The 27,277-nt window shown below is 59.6% G+C and overlaps 1 protein-coding gene across 1 annotated transcript in view; it reads left to right on the forward strand.

The window, feature by feature from the left end:
• Brsk2 (BR serine/threonine kinase 2) overlaps positions 1–26,464 on the forward strand; it is a 55,508-nt gene extending 29,044 nt beyond the window's left edge. Inside the window, exons 5-23 of the mRNA XM_008854457.1 lie at positions 2,957–3,051; positions 4,178–4,263; positions 5,569–5,709; positions 5,987–6,103; positions 6,638–6,671; positions 7,599–7,667; positions 7,788–7,934; positions 10,880–10,911; positions 11,209–11,373; positions 11,556–11,653; positions 11,728–11,878; positions 15,564–15,624; positions 16,393–16,600; positions 16,905–16,953; positions 20,267–20,390; positions 21,770–21,950; positions 22,028–22,117; positions 24,365–24,412; positions 25,578–26,464. Coding sequence (XP_008852679.1) covers positions 2,957–3,051; positions 4,178–4,263; positions 5,569–5,709; positions 5,987–6,103; positions 6,638–6,671; positions 7,599–7,667; positions 7,788–7,934; positions 10,880–10,911; positions 11,209–11,373; positions 11,556–11,653; positions 11,728–11,878; positions 15,564–15,624; positions 16,393–16,600; positions 16,905–16,953; positions 20,267–20,390; positions 21,770–21,950; positions 22,028–22,117; positions 24,365–24,412; positions 25,578–25,747 — 2,066 coding nt within the window. The 3' untranslated portion in view covers positions 25,748–26,464. The remainder of the gene's footprint in view (positions 1–2,956; positions 3,052–4,177; positions 4,264–5,568; positions 5,710–5,986; positions 6,104–6,637; positions 6,672–7,598; positions 7,668–7,787; positions 7,935–10,879; positions 10,912–11,208; positions 11,374–11,555; positions 11,654–11,727; positions 11,879–15,563; positions 15,625–16,392; positions 16,601–16,904; positions 16,954–20,266; positions 20,391–21,769; positions 21,951–22,027; positions 22,118–24,364; positions 24,413–25,577) is intronic.
• Positions 26,465–27,277: the final 813 nt, after the last annotated feature.

Raw genomic sequence — 27,277 nt, forward strand, 5'->3', positions numbered from 1 at the left:
GCCCTGAGCTCTTCCTGTGGTCACTTTGAGGTGGACACCAGTCATGAGGTGTGCAGGCTGGTAATGCTGCCAAGTGTCGGGGACAAGGCATCCCTGGGCTGCCACTCCTGGCATTCCAACCTCAGACTGGGCATGGCCAGGGGAGCCGGGAGACTGTACAAGGTCTCTCCCCAATGTGGTATTGTCACTTGCCTGGGATATGCCACCCAAATTAAAGAGTGGCAGGCCACCCCAGTGGCCCTCACTGGACAGGTCCTCAGCTGTGCTCGACTTCTGTGACTTTTGCATTCATGGTTCCCAGGACTGGAGGGGAGGGACACTGGCTCCTGGGTCTTTGTCCAGTGTTCCCAGGCTTCTGGCCACCAGCCTAGGTCTCCTACAGGTCCTAGGGAGCCATGTCTGCCTCCTGGATGGTAGCCCCCCACCTCTTTGCTCCCCACTGCCTATGGGTATCCCTGGGAGCTCCTTGGTGCTCACCCGGCCCAACCCAAGGCAAGGTTCCTTCCTTCTCTCTCCCTGAATGAAGCAGTGGCCCTTTGGGGCCGGTGTGCTCCAGAGGGCAGAGCAGTGTGGCCTGGGTGCTGAATTGTGGCTTCTTCCCCCAGGAAGTGCCCCCCCCAGCAGTGCTTTCAGTTCTGTTGAACTGAGTAGTGGGTAGGGGATGTTGGGAATGTTGTCCTGCTGCCCTCACCCAGGCATGGCTCCTGTCCCTGCTTCCAGTGAGGGACAGAACTGCTCAGAACTGAGACACCCTGTGCTCCATGGGCACCTGGTTGGTTCCAGAGCTGATTGGCCGCAGGTACTCACCTGCCCATCCCCTCTGACTCTCCAGCCAGGCTCAGGAGCCCTGGGTGTCTCTGGGTGGGGGTGGCCCTGCTAGGGCCTGGGACCCTCATACTCATGTTGAATTCACCCTTGGGAGGCCTGGGGACCCTTCTTGAGAGCACGGAGGCCCCGGGCCCTTCCAGCCTGCCGAAGCAGTGCACAGTTAGTGACTCCTCAGGCTTCAAGCTCGGCCCCACCCTGGCAAAGCCCCATACAATTATCTGTGTGACACGGTATACTTTCCCTCTCAATGTGAGTCTGCGTCTGTGTAAAGACAATAATTAGAGATAAAAACTACAATTGGAAAATAAGCCCCAGCGAGGTGGAGGGCTGGGTAATGAGGGGTGATCGTGGGCTTCCCGCCAGAAAGCTGCCTAACCCCAAGGCTGTAGGCCAGGGTTCCTGAGTGTGTACTCCCCACTCCTTGCCACAGGGATCCCAGGCATCCAGCCCAGGGGACCCCTACTTGCTCCTGTTCCTGGGGCAGGACTCCATTTTCTCATGTGGAGGCAGGGAGGGAATAGCCCAAAGTGTCGGGAGAACTTTATTAAGGAGCGGCATTTCAATCCTGGGTTTTGCAAGGTATATAGGAGTGTTCAAGGTGCTGTGATGGAGAATGGGCTTTCTGTACATACTGGTAAAGGTTGGGAGGGAGCAGCCTGAGCACCAGGGTGAGCCCAGGATGGCTCCCCTGCACTCTGGCCATGCTGTATGCAGAGCCAGGTAGAGCTCATTCACTTGAGCAGAGGCCATGGTCCCCCATCCCCAGGAGCCCTTGAGTGACTGAATTATGGATAGCAGTTGTCAGCAACACCCACCCTCCAGGCAAGTGCTTTTTCTTCCCTATCTGAGTGGGAATCACAGGTGCTCATGCCAGATCAAAGGCACCCAGCAAGAGGTCCCAGAGCCTGTGCCAGGCCTCAGAGGCAGCTTTCTTGGCCACAGTGCTCTACCGAGGCCACCTCTTAGCCTGGGCTCCCACGTGGGAACCTGGGCTTTCCCCTGCCATGGAGGCCCAGCTCTGTACTCAGATTCCTAGGACCCCCAACCCTGGCCCCCTGGGGCACAGGAAGAATCTAACTGTCTCTAGGCTGGCCCTGGATCTGGCAGAGGTGAGAGGGACCCTTTCTGGTGATGGCCAGCAGAAAGCAGAGCTGGACCAAGATCACCAGCCATGAGGCAGGAGCTGCCATGACCAATTCAGGGAGGGTCGAGGTGCTGTTCCAGCAGAGTGAGCCACAGCAGAGGGTCACGGGAGACCACACATGAGAACAGCACAGGGCCAAGTCCATGGAAAGGTGGGGTGGGGCTAGAGGATGTAAGCAGCCACCTCCCTTCTTCAAAAAGATGAATTTCCCACTGGGGCAGAGGGCTCTTGCAAGTTAAGAAAACAAGCATGCTCATAGGCATGTGCCACTACTCAAGTGGGGAAAGAAGTGGATGGATGCGTGGAAAGATACCCCACGTCTCAAGTAAGCTCACAGAAATGTGTGGTGGTCTGAAATTGGAATGGTTCTGTGAGCTAGAGATCCTACCGTGGTTACAGCACACCTACGTGCTCTGCCCCGGTGTAGCTGAGTGGACAGCACCGTGGCTGAACTTGATGGCAGTGGGCTATGATGGCTAAGGCTGTGGGGGTGAGTGACCAGGGCCCTGTGAGCTGATGAATGAGGTGATTGGCAGGGCATGTTGCCCTTTGGGAGTCTGGGGTGGAGGGCTAGGACTGTGGAAGGCTGGAGATAGTCTTGGGCCTGCCCTGCAGAAGTCTTCAGGTAGGGGCTGTGGATAGGAGTGTGTTGGGGGCAGGGTGGCTCTGGACCCAGACTCTGTACTCTGTCTCTTCAATTGGGGGTGTCTTTGGCCTGGGGGAGAGGCTCTGGTGATCTGGGAGAGGGATGACAGCCCACGGAGAACTCAGGCTCCAAGAGGCATCTGGCTTTGCTGCAGTGAGCGAGCACCTTTCCATGGAGCCGTTCTGGTCAGGGAGTAGGGAGCACCTGGGGTGGCCAGAGGCCAGGGAATCTGGGAGGCTTGGGGATTATGAGGCAAGGTGTAGACCCCCAGATGAGGATGGGATCCTTGCTATCTGGGGTGGGTGTGGTATGTGCTGAGTCCAGCCTCTCTCCCACAGGCCTGGTGAAGCTGGGAATCCATTGTGTCACCTGCCAGAAGGTAGCCATCAAAATCGTCAACCGTGAGAAGCTCAGTGAGTCGGTACTGATGAAGGTGAGGCAGTGGGCTGAGGCAGGAAGACAGTACCTGGAGGGCTGGCCCAGAGTGTCCAGGACTAGCATGGGTGGTTTCTGCTTACGCTCCCTAAAGCCGAGTCCAGGAGCCCTCCGGATTCCTGCCAGAGTAACAAGACTGCTACTAGGCCGTTCCACACTCAGGAAGGGTTCCCCTTGCCTTGCCCTGGCTGGCCCAGGAAACAGGCCCACAGTAGATAGTGGAGGTGCTAGGCTAATCTACTGAAGGAGCTAGCTGGTCCTTAGTTCCCCCGATTAGATTGGGGAGGTGCCCCCTGCCCCGAGACCCATCCCATCAGAACCAGGCTGTTGTGAGGAGGGCAGGACAGCCTCCTGCTGTGGACTCGGAGAAGCCAAGGGACCTGAGGAGCATGACATCTGAAAGAAGACAGCAGCTTAAGTGGGGTGTTGGGGGGCTGACCTGACCCTGCTTTGGGGGTGTGGCTAGGGGCTAGTGTTGAACTGGGAACACAGAGTGGATAGAACCCATGGCACAAGGGCCTGACGTATGGGGTCGAGACTTGGTACTGTGGGTATTGTACACATGGGCCCACATGGAGGTGAAAGGTTTGGGGACAGGGTGGCCCATGAGAGGCTGGTGCCCACCATATTCTGGTGGTTTCTCACTGCCAGTGTCTGGGGCCAAGTTACCTGTGGGCAAAGCTATACTCCTTGGAGGTGTGGTCATCAGCTCAGAAACAGACTTGGAGGAGGCAGCATGCCCTCTGGGAGAGAGGCAAAATGGTGCCAGGCTGGAGCCAGCTGTGTGTCTACCGTTCCCTGTAGGTACAGCCCCCTACATGCACATGATGCCCCCTGCACATACACGCTGCCCTCTCCATGCACGCTTGGACCACTGCATGTTCATGCTGGACAACGGGCATGCTCATCGACAGCTCTGCCCTGGTCCCCACTCTCAACTTATGCAGAGCCCCTACCCAAGTCATCTGTCCTGGCCTGTGCTCCTCCTTGGCTTCTTGAGGAATAGCAAGGCCCAAACTATAGATGTAGCATCAGAACCCTAAGAGGTGCAGGCAGGCCCCTGCAGGAGAGCCTGCTGGTAGCCTGTGGTTGATCGCTGGGGCAGTGACATGGTCTCCCCTCAGGTGGAGCGGGAGATCGCCATCCTGAAGCTCATCGAGCACCCACACGTCCTGAAGCTGCACGACGTCTACGAAAACAAAAAATATTTGTAGGTATTGCTGGGCCTGGAGCGCTGGGGAGGCTGGCGTGGGTGGGCTTATAGAGGTGCAGGCTGCCCTCACCGGTAGAGAGCTGGCTGTTGTGGTGCTGGCAACTGGCAGAGGTGGGTGGGGCTCAGCCCTGGCCACGGCATCCACTGCTTCCTGACTAGACCTGAGGAGCACTAGGCTGTCGCCTTGAGGCCTGTGATGGGGAGGGCTTCGTGGGAGGAAGGTTGGGAGCATCCAGGGGCCTCCTAACACTGCTCCCTCCTGTGTGGCTTCTTTGGGGCTACCTTGACCCTCACAACTCCCACTGTCTCCCAAGACCCAGTCTCAATGAGATTGCCTGGGCATGGAGTGGAGGGGTGGCTGGGAGGCCAGGGAGCAGGGCCTGAGTGCCTCAGAGGTGAGGCTTGCATGGGGGGTGAGCCTGGCTGCCGTGTGTTATTGTGACCAAATACCCGACAAGAGAAGGGGTTATTTTGTGTCATGCTCATAGTTTGAGGGTGCGGTCCATAATGGTTGTGGGGGGGTGGCGATGGAACCAGCTTTCTCATATCTGGGCAGATGAGCCACAGAATGATCACTGGTGTTCAGCTGGCTCCCTCCCCCTTCAGTCCTAGGCCCCAGCCTATGGGGAGGTGCCACTCATATTCAGAACAAGTCCCCCTCCCACCCAGAAATCTCTGGGAATGCCCTCACAGACATACCCATAGGTGTGCCTCACCAATGACCCTGCCACCATGGGTAGTGGGCAAGGGGACCAGAGGCCGCAGGCCGCCTGTCCCTGGGGGTTAGCCTGAACAAGTGGCTGACTCTCGTTGTTTACCTGGAGAGACTGAGGGCTCCTCAGAGCTGAGGGTGGGGAGCAGGGTGGGGAGCAGTAGACAGAGCACCAGCTACCACAGGCCTGATGGCTGGGCGGGTGATGCTCCTGGACCTCTGTGCTGGTAGGGAGAGTCTGAGGAGGTGCTCTGCTGAGGCAGTGTTGAGCCTCTGCCCATGTCCCCTACCCCAATTCCTACTGGGTCCCCTGAGGCTTGCTCACAGGGCTTGGAACCCCAGGTCGGCTGACCATCACTTTCATACCCGGCCCTCCGCCCAGGCCACAGAGGGTCCATGGGTCCCTCGGGGCAGGGCTGAGCGGCTGTGCTGTCTGCCCTAGTGAGAGCTTCCAGGAGCCGTGGCGGGGCCCTCCTCCTGGCCTTGCTCTGGGCCTCATACCTGTCTCTCTGACTAGGCAGCAGGAGGGTGGGCAGGGGCTGTGCCACCGGACCACGGTGCCTGCACTCATGCCCCCACCTGCCCCACAGATACCTGGTGCTAGAACATGTGTCTGGGGGGGAGCTGTTTGACTACCTGGTGAAGAAGGGGCGGCTGACCCCCAAGGAGGCCCGCAAGTTCTTCCGACAGATCATCTCTGCGCTGGACTTCTGCCACAGCCACTCCATATGGTGCGAGCCAGGCCAGGCCGGGTTGGGCCTTTGTCCCAAGTGTGCAGCAGGGTCCCCACTGGCTCCCTCTAGGAGCCCACCCAGGCTCCATCCCTGTGTGTGTGCCCTGTGGAGGGCAGGAGGACACCTCACCCCTGTCACCCAGGCCAGGCAGACTACTTAGTGTTCGCTGCCACTGCCCTGCTCACAGACAGGAATCTGGAGAGAGGAACAGCCTCCATGAGGGGCCAAAGAGGGGCAGGGCCCCAGTCAGGCTCACCCGGGCCTTCCTCCCCAGTCACAGAGACCTGAAACCAGAAAACCTGCTTCTGGACGAGAAGAACAACATCCGCATTGCGGACTTCGGCATGGCATCCCTGCAGGTGGGCGACAGCCTGCTCGAGACAAGCTGCGGGTGAGTGGCACCCCCACAGGCCCAGGACATGGCCCCAGGGGCAGACAGCTTGGTCATGGCTGACCAGACTGGACAAGCCTGTGGCTGTGGAGCTGCTGGACATTCTGGGAAACCTGAGGACTTGCTCTCAGAGCTTCTGACCCCACTCCCAGCCCCAGAGCCTGGCTGAGGTCAGGAGGCAGGACTCTGCCCTATAGTGGGGATGTGATGAGACCCTCCGCCTGGCACCAGTATTTGCCCTCAGTAATAGCAGGGAGAGTTCATGGCCCTGGTCTCCCTGGCTCTGGATGAATGGGCAGCCAGGTCCAAGCACAGCAGTGCCCAGGCTCCAGACCTCTGTCCCCAGCGGAGCGTATAGGGTGTTTAGGTTGGGGGCAACTTGGTTTCAAAGCCTGCCGGTCTGTTGGGGCCAGCCCAGCCGTGGGACCCGACAGAGCAGGACTTCTATAGGGAGAGCCTCAGAGGGTCCAGGGTCACAGGTCTAGACTGTGCATCCTGACCTCCTGGTCTCTGACCTGCTGTCTTTGCCCTCAGATCCCCACACTATGCCTGTCCAGAGGTGATTCGGGTAAGTGGCCATGGGGTTCCCTGTGGTAGAAGGGCCTCCTTGTGCTGCTGCTGCTGGGCAAGACTCAGCTCAGCTGCCTCCCCTCACACCCACCACCCTCACACCCACCACCCTCACACCCACCACCTCACACCCACCTCCTCACACCCACCCTCAGACTCACACCCACCCCCTCACACCCACCACCCTCACACCCACTTCCTCACACCCACCACCTCACACCCACCCTCGGACCCACCACCTCACACCCACCACCTCACACCCATCCTCAGACCCACCACCTCACACCCACACCCACCACCTCACACCCACCACCTTACACCCACCCTCAGACCCACCACCTCACACCCACCACCTCACACCCACCACCTTACACCCACCCTCAGACCCACCACCTCACACCCACCACCTCACACCCACCCCCTCACACCCACCCCCTCACACCCATCCTCAGACTCACACCCACCACCTCACACCCACCACCTCACACCCACCACCTTACACCCACCCTCAGACCCACCACCTCACACCCACCACCTCACACCCACCACCTTACACCCACCCTCAGACCCACCACCTCACACCCACCACCTCACACCCACCACCTTACACCCACCCTCAGACCCACCACCTCACACCCACCACCTCACACCCACCACCTTACACCCACCCTCAGACCCACCACCTCACACCCACCACCTCACACCCACCACCTTACACCCACCCTCAGACCCACCACCTCACACCCACCACCTCACACCCACCACCTTACACCCACCCTCAGACCCACCACCTCACACCCACCACCTCACACCCACCACCTTACACCCACCCTCAGACCCACCACCTCACACCCACCACCTCACACCCACCCCTATACCTCTGTCCTGCACCTTGCCGATGCCTGGCACTGCCCTCCTCCCACAGGGGGAGAAGTATGACGGTCGCAAGGCAGACGTGTGGAGCTGTGGTGTGATCCTGTTCGCCTTGCTGGTGGTGAGCCCCTCTGGCCCATGCTCCTGCCCCTTCCCTGTCCCTTTCCAGCCACATGTGCCCTCTTGCCAGCCCTTCCCCTATGCCACCTGCCCTTGGTGACTGATGTCCTGCCTGTCACAGGGGGCACTGCCCTTTGATGATGACAACTTGCGGCAGCTGCTCGAAAAGGTCAAGAGGGGCGTGTTCCACATGCCGCACTTCATCCCTCCCGACTGCCAGAGCCTACTTCGTGGCATGATTGAGGTGGATGCGGCACGGCACTTCACGGTACGTCCTGCCTTTCTGTCGGCCCTGGCCGGGGCTCGAGTGCAGGGAGCCTGGCCCTGTGCACTCCCGTCTTCCCTTCTCCACACGTTTCCTGGACCTGTCCCGTCCTCATATAGCCCTGCACCCATGGGGCCGAGCTTCCATCTCTAGCACCCGCTCCCTGGCACTTTAGGAAGAGGCTTCTCAGTGTGGATGGGTGAGCCCATCCATGCCCATGTGTGTGCTGCAGGGGGCATTGCATGCACAAAAGTGTGAAGGTGGAGGTATGGGTCTGTTTTCCAGCATGTGTGTGTAGGTGTAGAGGGCCTGTGCCCAGGTCACCCACCACCCTCACACCCACCTCCTCACACCCACCCTCAGACTCACACCCTCCCCCTCACACCCACCACCCTCACACCCACCTCCTCACACCCACCCTCAGACTCACACCCTCCCCCTCACACCCACCACCCTCACACCCACCTCCTCACACCCACCCTCAGACTCACACCCTCCCCCTCACACCCACCACCCTCACACCCACCTCCTCACACCCACCACCCTCACACCCACCTCCTCACACCCACCACCCTCACACCCACCTCCTCACACCCACCACCCTCACACCCACCTCCTCACACCCACCACCCTCACACCCACCTCCTCACACCCACCACCCTCACACCCACCTCCTCACACCCACCACCCTCACACCCACCTCCTCACACCCACCACCCTCACACCCACCTCCTCACACCCACTACATCACACCCACCTCCTCCCACCCACCACCTCACACCCACCTCACACCCACCTCCTCACACCCACCCTCACACCCACCTCCTCACACCCACCACCTCACACCCACCCCTATACCTCCACCCTCAGACCCACCACCTCACACCCACCACCTCACACCCACCACCTTACACCCACCCTCAGACCCACCACCTCACACCCACCACCTCACACCCACCACCTTACACCCACCCTCAGACCCACCACCTCACACCCACCACCTCACACCCACCACCTTACACCCACCCTCAGACCCACCACCTCACACCCACCACCTCACACCCACCACCTTACACCCACCCTCAGACCCACCACCTCACACCCACCACCTCACACCCACCACCTTACACCCACCCTCAGACCCACCACCTCACACCCACCACCTCACACCCACCACCTTACACCCACCCTCAGACCCACCACCTCACACCCACCACCTCACACCCACCACCTTACACCCACCCTCAGACCCACCACCTCACACCCACCACCTCACACCCACCCCTATACCTCTGTCCTGCACCTTGCCGATGCCTGGCACTGCCCTCCTCCCACAGGGGGAGAAGTATGACGGTCGCAAGGCAGACGTGTGGAGCTGTGGTGTGATCCTGTTCGCCTTGCTGGTGGTGAGCCCCTCTGGCCCATGCTCCTGCCCCTTCCCTGTCCCTTTCCAGCCACATGTGCCCTCTTGCCAGCCCTTCCCCTATGCCACCTGCCCTTGGTGACTGATGTCCTGCCTGTCACAGGGGGCACTGCCCTTTGATGATGACAACTTGCGGCAGCTGCTCGAAAAGGTCAAGAGGGGCGTGTTCCACATGCCGCACTTCATCCCTCCCGACTGCCAGAGCCTACTTCGTGGCATGATTGAGGTGGATGCGGCACGGCACTTCACGGTACGTCCTGCCTTTCTGTCGGCCCTGGCCGGGGCTCGAGTGCAGGGAGCCTGGCCCTGTGCACTCCCGTCTTCCCTTCTCCACACGTTTCCTGGACCTGTCCCGTCCTCATATAGCCCTGCACCCATGGGGCCGAGCTTCCATCTCTAGCACCCGCTCCCTGGCACTTTAGGAAGAGGCTTCTCAGTGTGGATGGGTGAGCCCATCCATGCCCATGTGTGTGCTGCAGGGGGCATTGCATGCACAAAAGTGTGAAGGTGGAGGTATGGGTCTGTTTTCCAGCATGTGTGTGTAGGTGTAGAGGGCCTGTGCCCAGGTGTGTGTAGGGTGAATGCCCGTGTGTGTCACCTGTGCACAGCTATGCATGCGTGCCCAGGTGTGTGTGGGACCTGTGCCTAACTACATGGGGGGAGGTTGCCAGTTGTGTGTAGGGCCTGTGCACAGCTGTGTGGGGAGTGTGTGCCCAGGTGTGTGAGGCCTGTGCCCAGCTGTGTGGGGAATGTGTGCCCGGGTGTGAGGGACCTGTGCTCACCTGTGTGGGGCATGTGTGCTCAGTTGTGAGGGGCTGGTGCCCAGATCTGAGAAACGTGGGCATAGTGAGTGGTAGGCCTGTGCCTGTGAGCGGGTGGGTCAGGGGTCTGGAGGCATCCCCTCTACTATCGTCCTGTCCCTGTGACACCCTTCTGGCATGCCTCCTGACAGTATGAACTCAACTCTGTCAGCTACTTGGGGGAAAGGCCTGAGGGAAGCCCCAGCAACGTGATTGTGCCACATAGCATCTGCCTGTGTGAGGGAGGCAAGATGCCCTGTGGGCTGACATTTCCTGGAAGAGGACCATCTGCCCTCTGCCCCAAAGCAAACTGTTCCTATCTCTTGAGTCAGGATGGAGAGAAGGCTGTAGCTGGCCACCCCGGCCTCTTGCTCATAGTGTACCCAGCCCATCTCAGCCCCCTGACTTCCTCCTGGGCTGGTTTCCAGTTCCTGCCCTTTGATCCAAGAGGGTCCAGCCAGGCAGCACAGGCACCCCAGGGCTCTGCTCGCTTCCCTGTCTCTTCTCCCTCCCTGGATCCCTGGCCTTGTCTGGAGCCCTGCTCCCCACCTCCAGCCTCTTTCCCTGGCTGCATCTCTACATCTGGGAGTGGCGGGGACAGGGATGCTGGCCTGGGCCTCTGGGAATGCAGCCTCTCCCCTGCCCTCTCCTTCTCCTGCTCTGGACCCCCACCTCCTAACATGGGCTCCCCCTGGTACTAACCCCCTGTTTCTCTTTCCTTGTAGCTAGAGCACATTCAGAAACACATATGGTATATGTAAGTAGCTTCTCTGCCCACTAACGCCTGCTTTGCCTGTTGCTGTGGCCTATAGGGCCTGTTAGGAACGGGGGAGGGTGCCGGCCAGCTCGGGGCTGCCCCAGCCTCACTCTCTACCTCACTGAGTGGCTGTGGCAGGACACAGAAGGTCTGCAGGGCTGGGTGCAGGGACAGCAGCAGGACTTGGGCTCTGGTGAGGGTGGGCCTCCCACCTTCCTGGCCACCTCAGGGTGGGTAGAATTGCTTTGGGATAAGCTGGAAGTGAGTGACCACTTCTGGATACCCTGTCGCCCACAGAGGAGGCAAGAACGAGCCAGAGCCAGAGCAGCCCATCCCACGTAAAGTGCAGATCCGCTCTCTGCCCAGTCTGGAGGACATCGACCCTGATGTGCTGGACAGCATGCACTCACTGGGCTGCTTCCGAGACCGAAACAAGCTGCTACAGGACCTGCTGTCTGAGGAGTAGGTTGGGGCAGGGATGGCTGGCTTGCCCACTGGTTGCCCCAGGCTCTAGCTACTCTAGGAGGTGCCCTTGTGGTTCCCGCATGCACCCTCCCAGGTGGGTGGCCACAGCCAGAGTCCCTGAATAGCTTCTGATGGGTACAACACATCAGGAGTACTCTCCATGTGCTGACCCCCTGCAGGGAAAACCAGGAAAAGATGATTTATTTCCTCCTCCTGGACCGGAAAGAAAGGTATCCCAGCCACGAGGACGAGGACCTGCCCCCCAGGAATGAGATAGGTATGAGGCCTTCAGCCCACCCTGCGTCCCCTGGGCCTAGGTGGCTACCCAGCCTGACCCCTGTATACACACAGATCCTCCCCGGAAGCGTGTGGACTCTCCAATGCTGAACCGACACGGCAAGCGGAGACCCGAGCGCAAATCCATGGAAGTGCTCAGTGTAACGGATGGCGGTTCCCCAGTGCCCGCACGGAGAGCCATTGAGATGGCCCAGCATGGCCAGAGGTACGTGCCTGCCCCAGGGGCCCAAGCCTCCTGCTTTCATGGCCAGGCAACATCAGCCCCCTACTAGACTACACTTGGTCTGGTCCTGTTGGTCTCTGCCCACTGACCTTGGGCTATGGACTGAGGCTGCTGGCTAAGCTGGAGTGCGCTGTGATAGGCATGCTGGCTGGCTGCATGGACTGAGCTGGGCTGCACTGGCTGAGTTGGGCTGCACTGGACTAAGCTGGACTGGACTGGGCTGGGTTGGACTTTGCTGCACTGAGCTAGACGGAGTTGAGCTAGACTGGGCTGGACTAGACTAGACTGGACTGGACTGAGCTGGGCTGAACTGACATAGACTGAGCTGGACCAAAGTAGACTGGCTTGAACTGGGCTGACCTGGGCTGGTTTGGACTGAGGTAGTCTGGCCTGGACTAAACTGAGCTGTTCTAAACTGGACTGAGCTGGATTGGACTGGGTTGGGCTGGACTGGACTGAACTGAGCTGGCTTGCACTAGACCGGGCTGTATTGGCCTGGGTTGAGCTGGGCTGAACTGAGCGACTAGACTGGACTGGATTGGGCTGGGCTGAGTTGGACTGAGCTGGACCTAGGTGGTCTGTTCTAGACTGAACTGGACTGGGGCTGGGCTATAATATGGTGTAACTATGTTTGGAGGCCCCTACCTAGTCCCTCCCTGGTGCTCAGCCATCTGCAGGTGGCTGCCAGCAGCAGCGCTGTGGGCAGGATTTGCAGTTCAGGGGAGTCATGAGCAAGTCTCAATTGTCCCAACTAGATGCCTGCAGAGGAAGGGCACCCAGAGCCTGCAAAACCTGTCCTGCCATGGGAAGAGGGCTCCCCTCCAGCTAGGGGTATTGGTCAGCTGGGAGCAGGCCTGGAGCCTGGGACATCCCACAGCCCCAGCCAGCAGAGGTCAGCACTGCACTCTGCACCTAGCACCCATCGCTCTTTCCCACTGCTGGGAGCTTGGGTGCTGAAGCAGGCCAGGTCTGCCCTTGAGTTTTTCCAGGACTGGGAACCAGGAGATGGTGAAGTGGTCGTAGGGTAGGGCTTCCCCAGCTCCCCCGACCCACTAGTTCTGAGGTCCTCCCTGCAGATCAGGTCTAGCTCAGGCTCTGACCGCATGGATCCACCCCTTGAGGGGTTCCTTCCAACTCTCCAGCCAGTGATGGCTGGGTCCCTCCTGGCCATGCTTGTACCTAACCCTTCTCTGGGACCCCGCTTCATGTGGATGTGCCTCACCTAAGCAGGACTCTCCCAGCAGCTCTTGTGCACCCCATCTGCTCAAGTGGTGGTTGCCGCTCCCTGGCCTGAACCCCACAGATGGCCGAGGGTGGATACTCTGCCTTTCCACACCGAAAGCCTGAGTGAGCTTCGAGGCCAGGCTGTGAAGGATGGGCCCATCTGTGGGGTGGCAGCTGTCCCCAAGGGACTCTGGAAGGTCCTTTGTCCTGATACATCCAGCCGACTTCTGTTCTGGCTTGACCACTTGGCACTGGGCTAAGGTGATGCCGCTGGCTGGGACAGAAGAGGTTCTATGGCTGGTGGGAGTCTAGACATCCTCCAAGTCCTGGCTAACTTCCTGCCCAGCAGGTCACGCTCCTGCCCCATCTCTCTCTTCATCTCTGTGCCTGAGGTCGACAGGCCATGCCCTGCCTTGGGGCAGCATGGAGGGCTTCCCCAGTGTGGCTGGGCAGCAGATGGCCCAGCGGCTGACCTGCGTGCGTGTGGCCGCGGCAGTAACTCTGTTTTCTCGCTTTGTTCCTGCTGTAGTAAGGCAGTGTTCAGTAAAAGCCTGGATATCGCTGAAGCCCATCCCCAATTCAGCAAAGAAGACAGGTATACACCCTGCCCATACGCCCCGACCTCCCAGCCCCAGATGCAGGGCAACTGCCTGAGCCGGGCAGAGGCGGGCCCGGAGACAGGACTTGCTGTCAGATACCTCTGCCTCTCCTTTCTGGGAAAGAAACCATCCAGCAGGCCAAGGGAAGGACCTGGCCAGCTGTGAGGAGGCAAGGAGGGGTGGGGTTGCTGGGGCAAGGCCCATGGCCAGCCCAAGGCAGAGACCCATGCACTTAAGGCTTGCACAGGCTAGGGCCCGAGGCACCACCCTACTCTCCCTACAGACCTGCCTCATGGTTGCAGGCCTGCCATCCCCTGCCGGCCCTTGTCCTCTGTCTAGGTGGCCCTGCTGGCCTCAGGTGTGGGAGCAGCCCTGCTAACCACATGGGCCGGCCAGTCTAGCTGAAGTGGCTGAGTGTCCCAGGCCCTTGGCAGGTGGCAGCAGGCCCCTGACAGCTGCTGTCAACGCATGCTGCCTGCTTAGATGGCCACATCCTGTTGGGTGCCATACCACCCCTGCACCTGCCTGTGCCCCCTTCCTGCTTGCCTTTACCTACCCTGGCTGCCCTCAGGGCCGGTACCATCTTTCTTGCCTCGGGCTGCAGCTCAGCTCCAGCACTGCTGGCCAGAGATGAGATCGCTGCGGCCCCCACCATTTCCAGCTTCCCTTCTTCTGCCCTTGTGCCCAGCAATGTGCTCCTGGCTGGTGTGCTGGTATCTGGGCTCCAGGCCTTGCTGCTTGTGGCTGCACCCCTACCCCCCACCCCTTGGTGTGGCCATCTCCATCTTCTTCACCCCTTTTCGGGACCCTGCTCCCAGCTGCACACCTGGGTCCCAGTTAGGTCCCTGGTGCTGCTCTGGCCCAGGCATGCTTGCCAACCACGGGTCTCCACTGCCCCTTGGGCTTCTCTCAGTACTAGGTGGGGGAGGCTTGGAGGTCCTGGCCATAGGGCCCTGGCTACAGGTGCTCCAAGATCTGGCAAAGGGCCAACAGAGGCCAGGGACTTGGCCCATCAGATGTTCTGCAGCCCAAGAGCCGGACCAGGTGGGGCCAGAGACCTGTTGTAGCCAGTCTGGCTGGTGGCAGGCAGGCTGGGGCAGTGCAGGCTGGTCTAGTATTTTCTCCTCTCCTGTGGCTGTGCCCTACCCTTAGCTACCCCTCCAGGGATGGTAGGTCCCACTGCAGGGGGTGAACCTGTGTTTTAGTGTCCCTTCTCGTGGTGTGGCAGAGTAAAGGCCTGGTCACTGCCCTGCAGGGCAGCTGTTCTCCTGTGTTGCAATGGACACACAGGACCAGCGCCTGTCTCGAGCCGTGCCCGAGCTAGGTCTTCAGCCCAGTGGGGCAGTGGTGGGTCAGGATGAGGGCTGTAGGCTGGCCCTGGGCATCTCTTGTGGGTAGCTATGGATGTGAAGGGGCTGGGCAAGTGTCCAGTGTATAAGCCACATGCTAGATGCTGTAACAGTTAAGCCTTAGAGAGGCTGGGCTTGGGCGCCAGGGGTCAAGACTGCACAGGGCTGGATCCAGTTCACAGGAAGCCCACGTCTTGTGCCCTTGCTCCTCTGTCCACACAGTGCTTGTGGACCCTTGCCCAGACCTTGGTACCTCTCGTGCCAGGTCTGGGGCCACTGGTGGGTGGCTCCTCTGTGTGGGCAGGAGCCCCAGGGACCCTGGATGCATATTGGACACTGACCAGTGAAGTCAGCAGGATGACCCCCGGCACAGCCGTGTCTCCAGAGACCTTCCTGAGCATGGCAAGAGCCTCAGGGCTCCTGGAAAAGCCACCAGGGGGGCAGGAGCTGTGAGGCCCCCTCCTGCTGACTCAGCACTCTGCTTTGTATCCCCAGGTCTCGGTCTATCAGCGGTGCCTCCTCAGGCCTTTCAACGAGTCCACTCAGCAGTCCCCGGGTGAGTGAATGCCCCACCCCAGCCTCACATGACAGGGCTAGCCTCAGCGAACAGAAAGGGACCCCAACTAGTGTGCCCCCAGGGGAAGGGCGGGGCCTCCTCGGACTGGAAAGCAGACGCCCACCGCGTGCACGCAGGCCTCCTCCGTGGGTGCCCTCCTGGCTGCTGCGCTGCCTCTGGGCTCTTGCTAACTGCATGTTCTTTTGTTTTGTGTTGTTTTCTTGTGTGTCACGTTTTCTTTTGTGCAAACCCTCCCCTCGGCTGCCCTCTCCCCCTGGTACTACTGCTTGGGGTCCTGCCTGAACGCTTTTCTGATCCTGGCTGCTGTGTGTGCATGTGGGTGGGGCGGCACGGGCGGCGTTTCACCGTCATCCCACCTGTTCCCACTCTGTGCCCTTGTAGCCTGTTAGAAAGTTTGTCCTGCCCCCTCTGTCCCCTGAACCCCCCTTTGTGGCCCACCCCTTGGCCACCTCCGTGGAGCCCGAAGCTTGTCGGAGCACCTCACGGCCCGGATACGTCCTCCCTCCACAGGCCGCCCTGCGGCCCAACCCCAAGACACAGACCTTGCCGTGCAAGGCCAAGCTGACTGACAAGCGGCTGCAGGGCACCAAGTCCAACCCGCTCCCAGCCTGCACCCAGGCCTGGCCTCCTGGAGCCAGCGGTGGCCCTCTGCTGGCCCTGGCCCCTGGGCCCCCCACCCTGCTGGCCCCTGCCTGGCTCCCATCCATCAGGACTGAACCAAACACCAAATCTGTCCCCACCATACAGGTGACCCCTCACCCCTCACCGAGGGGTAGCCCCCTTCCTACCCCCAAAGGGACGCCTGTCCACACACCAAAGGAGAGCCCGGCCGGCACACCTAACCCCACACCGCCATCCAGCCCCAGCGTTGGAGGGGTGCCCTGGCGGACACGACTCAACTCCATCAAGAACAGCTTCCTGGGCTCACCCCGCTTCCACCGCCGGAAACTGCAAGGTTGGTGCCAGCCTCTGAATCCACCCTGCACCCCATTCCTCCCAGACCCCATCCGTCCCATCATCTGGGCAGTAGCTCTGTCCAGAAGGCCTGCCGAAAGGTCAGGGATTCTGCAGGTCCTGGACTGACTGTTCTGGGGCCAGTTTTTCTGCCCAGCTGGAGCCAGGGCTGGCTGGAGGCCTGGAGTGGGGCTTCAGCATGGATGGCACCCTGAGCCAGGGGCTGGACTGGGATTGGCCTCCCAAGGGGACACCTGTGGGACCAGGAGCACTCACCTACCTTTTCCCTGCCCTTCCCTGTGCAGTTCCCACACCAGAGGAGATGTCCAACCTGACGCCAGAGTCCTCTCCAGAGTAAGTGGCTTTGCTGGAGGCTGGTATGGCAGGGGTGGGGTCTAGGATCCTTCCACAGGGCAGGGGTAACTGCCTGAGGACTTCCTTCTGGCCCCTGGCCTGGCCCCCTTGGGCCCGATTCAGCTTGTCATGTCTCTGTGAGCTTTTGTCCTGTCCACGTGGGGAGGCCAATTGGGGGAATTGCCCTAACTGCTCAGAAGTCACAGAGGAGTCTGAGCTATGGGCAAGTGAGGGTGAACAGGGCTTCCCAGGGATGGTAGGTCTCAGGGAGAAATGGGCCTGTGCTGAAGAAGAGAGACAACCATAGGATGGAGGGCCCAGGGAAAGCACTGGGGGCCTGGTGGAGGCACCTATGTTGCTTGGGAGGTCCTGGCAGAGGCTGGGGACAGGTACGTGCCTTCCTAGCTCTCAGCTAGATGGAAGGAAATGTAGGTGGGCCGAGTGCATCTGCCCTGCAGACACCGGAGGGCTGCACAGCATGGCATCTGGGAGTGATTTCCCAGCCGAGGCCCTCTCTGTGCCCTCACAGCTGCCTCTCGGTCACTTCCTCAGTAGCTACTGGTGTGTGTGCGCGTGCACGCGGGGAAATGTCATGTGACCTGGGTGTAGCCCTCTGCAAAGGAGAGCACTGCAGTGTTGTGGCCATGTGGCCTTACACAGTGACCTCTACACAGGGCCATTTCTCAGTGCGTTGCCCATGTCCAGTAAGGACCTATGGGAGACCACTTGCTCCCTGCTCAACCCACTGGGAGCAGTGTCTGCAGAGGAGTTCCCTTGCTGTGTGGGCCTTTTGTCCAGGTGGAGGTCAGAGGCCTGGGTTCACCACAGCTGCCCTGAGGCTCTGGGAACAGGAGCATTTCTTGCCTAGGTCAGGTCATTATGTTGCTCTTATCAAAGGTTTTAGAAAAATGCCTGCAAATACTCCCTTGAGAAAGCAGAGTGACTGTGAGAGAAGCTAGAGGCCAGTGAGGAGGCCACAGCCTCCTGCCACCTCCTCCTTGATCAAGGCCCCTTGGAGGCTCTGCTCCCCTCCCCCAGACCTGTACAGTGGTCCTGGAAGGCTTGGCACCATCCACCTTCAGTCTCATGTGATGGAGGACCTAGGCCTGCCGGCTGCCACCAGCCCTGTGTTCACTGTAGCTTCCTCAGAAACAGGCAGGGTGGAGGCAACGGTGCTTCAGGAACTGTGACTTCAGTCCAGGGCTGGACACTCAGACAGGCTCCCACACGGCTAGAGCCTTCACCCTTGCAAAGCCGTTCTCTCTGAAGCCTTCACCCCACTAGATGGGGCCCCCTTGGTTGGACGTTTTCCCTGCGCTGAGTCTACTGACCTAGGTTCTGTCTAATATACCATGGCTACATCCAGAATGCTGTGTCCAGGCTAGTGCCAGAGCCTGGCCACATGGTCACTAAAGCTCCACCATGGGCTGTGTCACCCTGTGCCACACAGTCTCCTCTGATCTTCCAGCTTCTTTGGGGGATGATGGCTGTACCAACAGCCATGCCAATGGGTCCAAGTACAGGAAGCCGGGATGGCTCCTTCCTTCTGTGATTTTCTTAGCACTACCTGTGCTTTCCAGAACTACCTGGCTACTCCAAGATACTCTAAGTACTGCTGGGCTCCAGGTCCTGGCATCACCCTGGTGCAAGTGGGCAGGAGCCTGCACCAGAGTCCGAGACACGGACAGACTGACTGTGGCTAGCACAGAGGGGCTGGGGGCCAGGTCTGCCACGGTTGAAGAGTAGCACTGCAAATGATCAAGAAAGGGGATGTAACACAGCCAGGAAACCCCACACTCAACACAGGTTAGCAAAGGGCAGGTGCTGCTGCCCAGCTCTGTTCCAGACCATGCTGACCACATGCCAGCCCTGGTTCTGGTCCTGGACGCTGCTGTGGCCACTTCCCTCCAGCCTGTAGCCTCTGTGCATCACTGGCTGCAACCAGCTCTGGTCTCAGGGCTGCAAGCCCAGTGTTGGTGTGCCATGGTGGTCTCCAGGGCTGGAGAAGAATCCCTTCCGAGCATCCATGGTGGCGGGCTGTTTTGGGGTCCTTGCACTGGGGAGCCCGTCAACAAGACAGCAAGAGGCTGTGTTCGTGCACAGCGTCCTCAGAGGTGCTGTGCTTACCTTTCCTGATGTTCTGGGTAGGCCCACAAGTGACTCTGTGGTGTCCGCCCCCGTGGGCTTGCATTTCCAGCCCCTGGAGCTGTGGTATTCCGTTTTAGAGACGGTGTGGCAAGCAGGTGGTGCACAGTGAGCAGTACTGTAGTAGAGCTGGGGTGGTGGAGGGGTAGCCCAGCCAGACAGCCGAGACCAGCCGGGCAGCAGTGGGGTGGCGGCCGAGCTCTGTCAAGCTGTCATGGAAAGGAGACCTACTCTTGCAGTCGGGAAATGTGTGCCAGCCCTGGCTGGGGGCTGTGTGGCTGTGAGGAGCTCTGGGGAGGCCCTTCCCCAACCGATCCTGAGGGTCTGCCAGGGGCCCCTGTGCCACAAGCTGAGGTGAGGAGCCACACCACCACCTGACCTGAGAAGCCTGCCAGACGGAAGGTACCACCTGGCCTTGTTCTCTGAGTAGCTGCACTAAGCACGCATCAGGCCGGGAACATTTCTGCCAGGACGGGGCAGAGCAGGCTGCTCCACCAGAACCCAAATGAAGGGCAGGACCCACATTTCAGTTGTCCTCTCCTGCCTAGGTCAGTGGTTTCCAGCAGGTGCCACTCAGACAGCGCTGTGGGAATCAAGGGTTTGTGGTTGGGTGTGTGTTGGGGTGAAATTTGTGTGTTGGGACATGGGGTCTGGATTAAGGAAATGGGATGTGGGTCTGGGTTAGTGATGTGCAATGGGGATCTAGGGTTAGGGATGTTGGGGTAGGGTTAGAATTAGAGACATAAGCCGGGTGTGGTGGCGCATGTCTTTAATCCCAGCACTTGGGAGGCAGAGGCAGGCAGATCTCTGTGAGTTCGAGGCCAGCCTGGTCTCCTGGTCTCCATAGCTAATCCAGGCTAGCTGGGGCTATAGGGAGACCCTGTCTCCAAAAAAAAAAAAAAAAAGAATTAGAGATGTTTATTAATGTTCAGGGTTATGGTTATGGAGGTTAGGGTTAGGGTTCGGTTGGGGTTAAGGATTTTGATTTTGGGTTATGTTTGGTCCTTGCGAGTATAGAGTTGGTGATTGGCCTTAGTGTTGGTTAGACTACTAGGAGAGTGGCTGTGGCCAGCCTAAATTAGGGCATTGTGGCAGGTTTGGGACGTGGGGAGGTCTTAGGAGTGGACAGGACAACACACCCCATAATCACAGCCTCTGCTCTGCCCAGGCTGGCCAAGAAATCCTGGTTTGGAAACTTCATCAACCTGGAGAAGGAGGAGCAGATCTTTGTGGTGATCAAGGACAAGCCCCTGAGCTCCATCAAGGCTGACATCGTTCACGCCTTCCTGTCGGTGAGGCCACGGTAGAGCTAGGTAGACACCTATGGACTCAGCCCTTCAGGCAGATCACAGGGCTTCCTATTCATGTCAACCCAGGACACCCACCTGCCCTAGTACTCTTCTGCCTGAACCACCACTGTCCACCCAGGCCCTTGCCCTGTGGGAGCTGCGCAGCTCTGGAAGTGGGGAGCCGCCTGTGGCTGGGCTGGGCTTCGGGCAAAACCTCCCAGAGGGAGGGTCAAGCACAGGTGGCCACACAATTCAGAGAGGCGGTAACCCTGAGGGACCCGTGTGGGGTCTGATGACCCTCAGGACAGCCTGAGGCCCAGAGCCTGTTTCCCTGTCACTTCTTTGTTTGAGGTCCTGTGGCCCCTAGCCTGCTTGCAAAGGCTTGTGGTCTCAGGGCATGGGCTCTCTTGGTCCTGAGGAGCAGAAAGGCCACTAAAGCCCAGGATGTGAGCTTCCAGAGTCTCCTCAGAAGGCCTTCTCCCTCCTGACTCCTGTGGAACCTGCCTTGTGCTAGGCCAGGCTTCTCTGGGGTTTTCCTTAGCATCTGCCTCCCACCCCAGTACCACAACATGCTGGCCTTTGGCCTAGGGGAGTCATCCTGCCCATAGTCACCCCATCAGAGGGTGCCCTTCTTGCCCCAGAATGGACCCCACTCCAGGGAACTCTTGCCCCACTGGACACTCTGCCCTTGGGTCCTTCAGGCTACTATGTCCTGTAATGCCCTGGGGACAGCTTCCAGAGGCCTAAGGACAGTCCAGACCAGACCAAGTAGACACACAAGATTAGCCACAGACTCCTGGGCTGTGGCATCCCGCTAATAGCCCTACCTTTTGGGTCTTAGCCTGTGTCCTCCTCACACCTGTTTACTGCATCCTTCGCAAGGCTCCTGGGTCACCCGCCCTCATAACTGACCAGTATGCTGGGGTGACCCTGTCTGCCTTCCAGTTTTGCTCTTGCTGCTGTGAAGCTCATTTGGCCAGCCCTGTGGACTCACATAGAGGGCAACATAACACAGCTTGGAAAAACGCGGCATAGGGGACAGTCTCCCACATCAAGCAATAGCCTTCCTGGTCCCTCCCGTGATGCCCCCTCCATTCCTGCCCGACTCTGGGTTGTAGGGTCCCCTACCCCCTTCCAACCTAGGGTTTGCATGGACCCTGGACTGGCTGGGGCCATGGGGGCTCTGATGTGAGTTTCTCTCTGACTTTGTTCGTCTCCTGTACCACACTCGGTTCTCAGAGCTGGAGACGGCTTGGAGGGTTGGATATATGGCCTGGTGTCCATGTAGTGCTGGCTCTGGGGCCATCTCCCCAGAGAGCCAGGGGTGGGTTAGTGGGGACTGCCGGGAGGCTGTGCTCATGCTGGCCCTGTGCATACCGCAGATCCCCAGCCTCAGCCACAGCGTCATCTCCCAGACAAGCTTCCGGGCTGAATATAAGGCAACGGGGGGCCCAGCTGTGTTCCAGAAGCCCGTCAAGTTCCAGGTGGACATCACCTACACAGAGGGTGGCGAGGCCCACAAGGAGAATGGCATCTACTCAGTCACGTTCACCCTGCTGTCAGGTGGGCCGCACATCTGGGGGCTCCAGGCCCACAGTCACTGGCCCTGCCAGAGACCTGACCACCTATCTTTCCCCTAGGCCCTAGCCGCCGTTTCAAGAGGGTGGTAGAGACCATCCAGGCCCAGCTGCTGAGCACCCATGACCAACCATCAGCCCAGCACCTGTCAGGTGAGGCGGGAGCTCAGCCCAGTACCTGTGGCTAGTGCCATTTGGATGGGAGGTTCGAGGACCGGACATGGCCTCCTACTCTGATGGATGCCCACCTCCCTGCCCCGAGCCATGCTGCACCCCTCAGGGAGCAGGGCCCCTCCCTGGGCATCCACACTGAAAGGCACCTCTTGTCCACCGTAGAACTCCCCCCCGCTGCCAGCGCCAGGACTAAGCGACTAAGCTGGGGTGCTGGGCTTAAGGGCCAGAAGGTGGCCACCAGCTACGAGAGTAGCCTCTGACGCTGGCAGGTAAGGTGTCCGGCCTACTGCCGGGGAGGGGAGGGGCTGTGGGCAGGGCCTCCTGCAAGAGCCAGGCTTGTCCCAAGAGTGACACCCTGTGCCCACCCACCAGGCCTGGCCCTGGACAGGCCTGCAGGTTCAGCACCCAGGTAGCTGGACATGGTAGCCTGAGCAGGCTCTGGGAATAGGGACCAAGACCCTGACCGCCTGACCATCAGGGCTCCCCCTATAGCACTCCATGAGGGCCGGGACTCCCCATCTCCATGCTGCTGTCCCCCAGAACTCTGCATTAAGCAGGATGGGATCTGAGGCCTTGGCCCCAGCAGGCGCTCAGGAGGGTGCCCAAGCTGCTGGGTGTCTCTGGGAGGAGGCAAAACCTGTGTGCCCAGCCTGTGTACTAGCACACATATGGGACCCATGTATCAGTGACGGGTTGGTGGTACAGGATCTGGGATATCTTAATGAAGGGATGGGCTGATGGTGTGTGGCATGTAAGGGACCTGGGGGAGATGGGGTGTGGCCCAAGGCCAGCTTCTCTGAACCCCACAGCCAGCAGGGCCTTATTTCGTGCTTGTGGGGTCCAGCCTCTCCACCTGTTCCCCATTTCATTCCATTCTCATTCCATTGCCTGTGGATGTGCCCCCAACATGGGCCTCATCACCCTCTGGTGGGTGGGGCTGGAGCCCCCAACAGCCCTGGTCTCACTCAGCTGCACAGGAGAAAGGCTGGTGTGGTGGGCAGGGAGCAGGCAGGGCTAGGTGCTCCACGGGCACCATCCTCCAGTCAGCTCAACCTCTGATTTTTGAGGCTTCAGGCCTCCATCTTAGAGGAAAACTAAGACTTGGGAACAACCCAGTGCTAGTGGGAAACCAAAGGCCAGGAATGGCAGGTGGCTGAGGTGGAGGCGGGCTGGAGGTGTCCAGGGCAAGTCAGTTCAGGGTCTGGCCTGTTGCCAGGGTTCTGCCTGCTTAGCTGACGCAGACTTCCTCCACTCCCGGGTCTTGGACAGCTCCCCAAGCTGTCTTGTGAGATATTCTGTCACATCCCCCTCCCACGTCCCAGGCTTCACAGGGAGTATGATGGCCATGGCCTGCACAGGGCTCACCCACCAGTGCTGTCCTGCCAGACGTGACCTAGGCAGAGCCTACCCTTGAGACCGTTGAGACTTCTGAGCCCTCACTCTGGGACCTCAGCCTGTCCCCCCATGGCCCCTCACTGTCTCCTGGTGGCCTGGCCTGTCTCACCATGCTTCCACACTGGATACCTGTCCAGTGAGCTTAGCTCCAGAGTCCCTGCTGGTGCTGAGCCAGAGTGTAACCCTCCGGGAGACCTGGTTGTCACCCAGACAGGGACTCCACAGTGCGAGGAGGCCAAGCGGACATGCCCCAACCTGTGAGGGTGCTGAGGGATAGTCTTGGGTCTGCTGCCACTGCCAGCAGGCCCAGCCTGGCAGGAGAGGGCCAGTGACAGAGCCAAGAAGAAGCAGGAGGTGAATCGGAGCCAGTGGTCAGTGAGGTGTAGGCAGTGTACAGGCAGCCTGTATAGATCATGCCAGAGCAGGAGCTATGTCTAGCTCACGGGAGACAGGGCCAGACCAGGGAAAGGCCGTGTACCGTCTAACGGTTTTGGCTGTTGGAAGATGACCCTCCACTGTCTGTCTGGTTCCCACCCAGGTGTAGTGTGGGGTGCAGGGACTGCTTAGACTGATCCTCACTGCTCCCAGCTCTGCCCCTCCTGGGCCTGCTTGTCCTGTCACTCAGCCTCCCAGGTTCAGCTTCTCGGCTCTTGGCAGCTGGTCCACCTGTAGTCACCCCCTCTCTGTGGCCCCATCCCCTTTGGCCTCTTCTGCCCTCTCAGGGCCCTGCCCTCTCTCAGCTTGGCTGGGGACAGATGGCCAGCCAGCCCTAGGTGGCACGCTGTGCAGCCTGTTCACTCTCTCCCTCCCTCTCTCCATTCTGTGCTCCAGACACCACTAACTGTATGGAAGTGATGACGGGGCGGCTTTCCAAATGTGGTAAGAACCCTCACGCTCACCTGGCCCCTAGCCTGCCACCGCCACTGTGTGCCCCGCAGCCTGCCCCACTGCCCCTGGGCTGTCCGGGTTCCCCTGTGCATACACAGGCATCGAACCACCTGCCACCTCCGGCTCCATCTTTTGCCAAGAATGGTCTTGACCACTCACTCCCTACTCCTCATCCCTACACTCAGGTCAAGCTGAGGAAGGACCCCAAGGCTCAGAGCAGAAAAGGGTCCTCATGGCCCAAGGCCACCTAGAGTCCCACAGATAGCACTGGCTTGGGGGCAGAGGGAATGCTTGTCTACAGAAAGTGCTTGGCAGGAGAGGAGGAGTCTATAGCACTGGGCTTAGATGGAAGTCAGATGAGGGAGTGGAATTTAAGTACCTGGCTGGCACAGCCAAGCAGTGAGCACAGGCCCAGGAGGTTGGCGGGGGCGGGGGGGTCATCTGTCTGCCCTGTTTGTCCTGCCTTCTGGGACCAGAGGCCCAGCCCTAGCTGCCTGTCCCCAAGCCCCTGCCTGCCCGCCTGTGCCTTCCATGCCTGTCCACCTGCCATCCATCTGTCTGTCTGCTGCTGAACTATGCTGGCCAGGGCCAGGCTCTCCTTGTATGCTGGGTACTGGCTCCAGCTTGCTCATCCCAGAGCAAGCATCCCCCCACTGAGCAGCAACCAACCCCAGGGTCTGACTTAGCCCCAGTCTTTACCCTGGTATTTCTACAATTGGGGTTAGCTCACGTGGCCGAGACCTGGGAAGGCCCAGGCCCTTCGGGGTCACACCCGGTGAGGGGGAGGAGTCACACTGCCTGCCCTGGGCCTCAGTTTTCAGAAGCAGTCCTAGGTGCCCATGTCATCTTGGAGGTGTGGAGGGTCCAAGTGTCTGCTCTGCAGCACCAGCCACCTCCCCACCCACCCCCGCACCACCGCTGGCACTAGGCCCCCCACTGGCCGCCTGCCCGCCCTGCCTGCTGCCCTCTGTCCCTGCTAGTCCATCTCAGACTTCCTCTCGCTGGATTTTTCTTTCTCTCGTCGAGGCCCTTTCGTTCATTTGTTTGTTCTTTCTCTCCTTCCCTCCCCTTTTTTTCTTCTCTCTCTCTCTGTCTTCTGTGTACCCAGGCACCCCATTGAGTAACTTCTTTGACGTAATTAAACAACTTTTTTCAGACGAGAAGAACGGGCAGGCGGCCCAGGCCCCCAGCACACCCGCCAAGCGGAGTGCCCACAGTCCCCCGGGTGACTCCGCGGCCGCTGGCCCTGGAGGGGACACCGAGTACCCGATGGGCAAGGACATGGCCAAGACGGGGCCGCCCGCCGCCCGCCGTGAGCAGCCTTAGACACTGGTCCCTCCCCAGCACAGCACAGCACTGACCGCGGCCATCTGCCGCCACCCCGTGTGGACCAGGCCCCACCTGCCTGCCCAGACCTTGTCTCGAGCCTGGGAGGAAAGGAGAGTGGCCAGGCCCGGCCGCAGGCTTAGCCTCTGGGCTTGCTCTCTCTTCTCTCGTGGTCTCTGTCTCTGCCTGTCTCTGACGGCATCGCTTGTTTCCGCTCTGATACCAGGAATTATCCCGAAAAGTTAACATGTCACCTCCACGAGGCCACCCTCTGTGCTGCGTGTGGACACTGGCTGACCGAAGGCAGCTGCTGTGGACTACCCTCTCTCCTGCTGCTGCCACTGCTGCCAGGCGGAGAGGCCAGCCCGCCGCCCACCGCTCCACCTGCCCCAGGCAGCTCCGCATGGCCCACAGGAGGAGGGCCCGGCTCCCAGGGGATGCCTCCACCAGCCCAGTTGCCCTGGACTCCCAGTGACCAGTCCTGCCCACCATCGTCCAGGGCGGGGGATGGTGATGGGTGAAGCAGTGAGGATGGACTGTCCACCGGCCTCCATGTCATACCTGGAGGCCTCCTGGGTCACCCACCTCGCCTCCTCCGACCTTGGCCTCGCCAGGGCCTCCTCTCACCTGTGTCTACTGCTCCACCTCGCTAGGCTGTTGGTTCTCTCGGGCCGAAGTGGAAACAGAGACCCCGGGTGCCCCAGAGCTGCCAGGCTGTGAGGGCTGGGCCGAGACCAGTATTATTTATTTGCTGTTTTAATTTATTGAGTTTCTTTATCTCTCTGTTCTCTGTTCAGGGAAGGGGAAGCAGTGTATGTCTGTCTGTCTGTCTGTCTCTTCTGACTCGGGCAGGGTGGGTCTGGAGCCCAGGTTCCCTCTAAGGACAGAGTCATTGGGGGCTGGGGACAGTGGGGGACTGACCAGTGGATGCAGCACTGGCAAGCTACTGTAAACTTTAAAGAATTCCTGCAAGATATTTTTATAAACATTTTTTTTCTTGGTTGTTTTTGGAAAAGGGATGTGGGGGTGGGGGGGGAACCACTGGGACAGAGCTAGATTTTGTGTTTCGATTCCTTGATCTTGGTTATTTCTACACACACACACACACACACACACACACACACTTAAAGAATGATGCAGTTAGCTCTGTCCCGGGTTGTTTTGTTACTGTTCAGCAGCAGCTCCAGTTCCAGGGGAAGGCCCAGGTTATGTGGCACCAGCCTGCACTGGCCAGCCACACCTGCTGCCCACAGAGACCACCCAGCACTCCGTTTACATCAGGCTGGGGGTGAGCCTGGTTTGGTGTCAGAGAAAGGTAGAAGGCTCTGACCTGGCACCTAACTCACACACAGATGGCAGGGATGCCTGGGGCTTTTTTTTTTTTTTTTTAATTCAGATTTTAAAAAGTTAAAAATCCAAGGCTTTTTTTTTTTTTAATTCAGATTTTAAAAAGTTAAAAAAAAAAAAATCCAAGGCCAGAAACGGAGTTAGACGCTCTCTCTACACCATGCTCCTCCTGGAGGTGGCGAG

The sequence above is a fragment of the Nannospalax galili genome, unplaced genomic scaffold (genome assembly GCF_000622305.1).
Source record: "Nannospalax galili isolate Female #2095 unplaced genomic scaffold, S.galili_v1.0 scaffold507, whole genome shotgun sequence".
Taxonomy (NCBI): Eukaryota; Metazoa; Chordata; class Mammalia; order Rodentia; family Spalacidae; genus Nannospalax; species Nannospalax galili.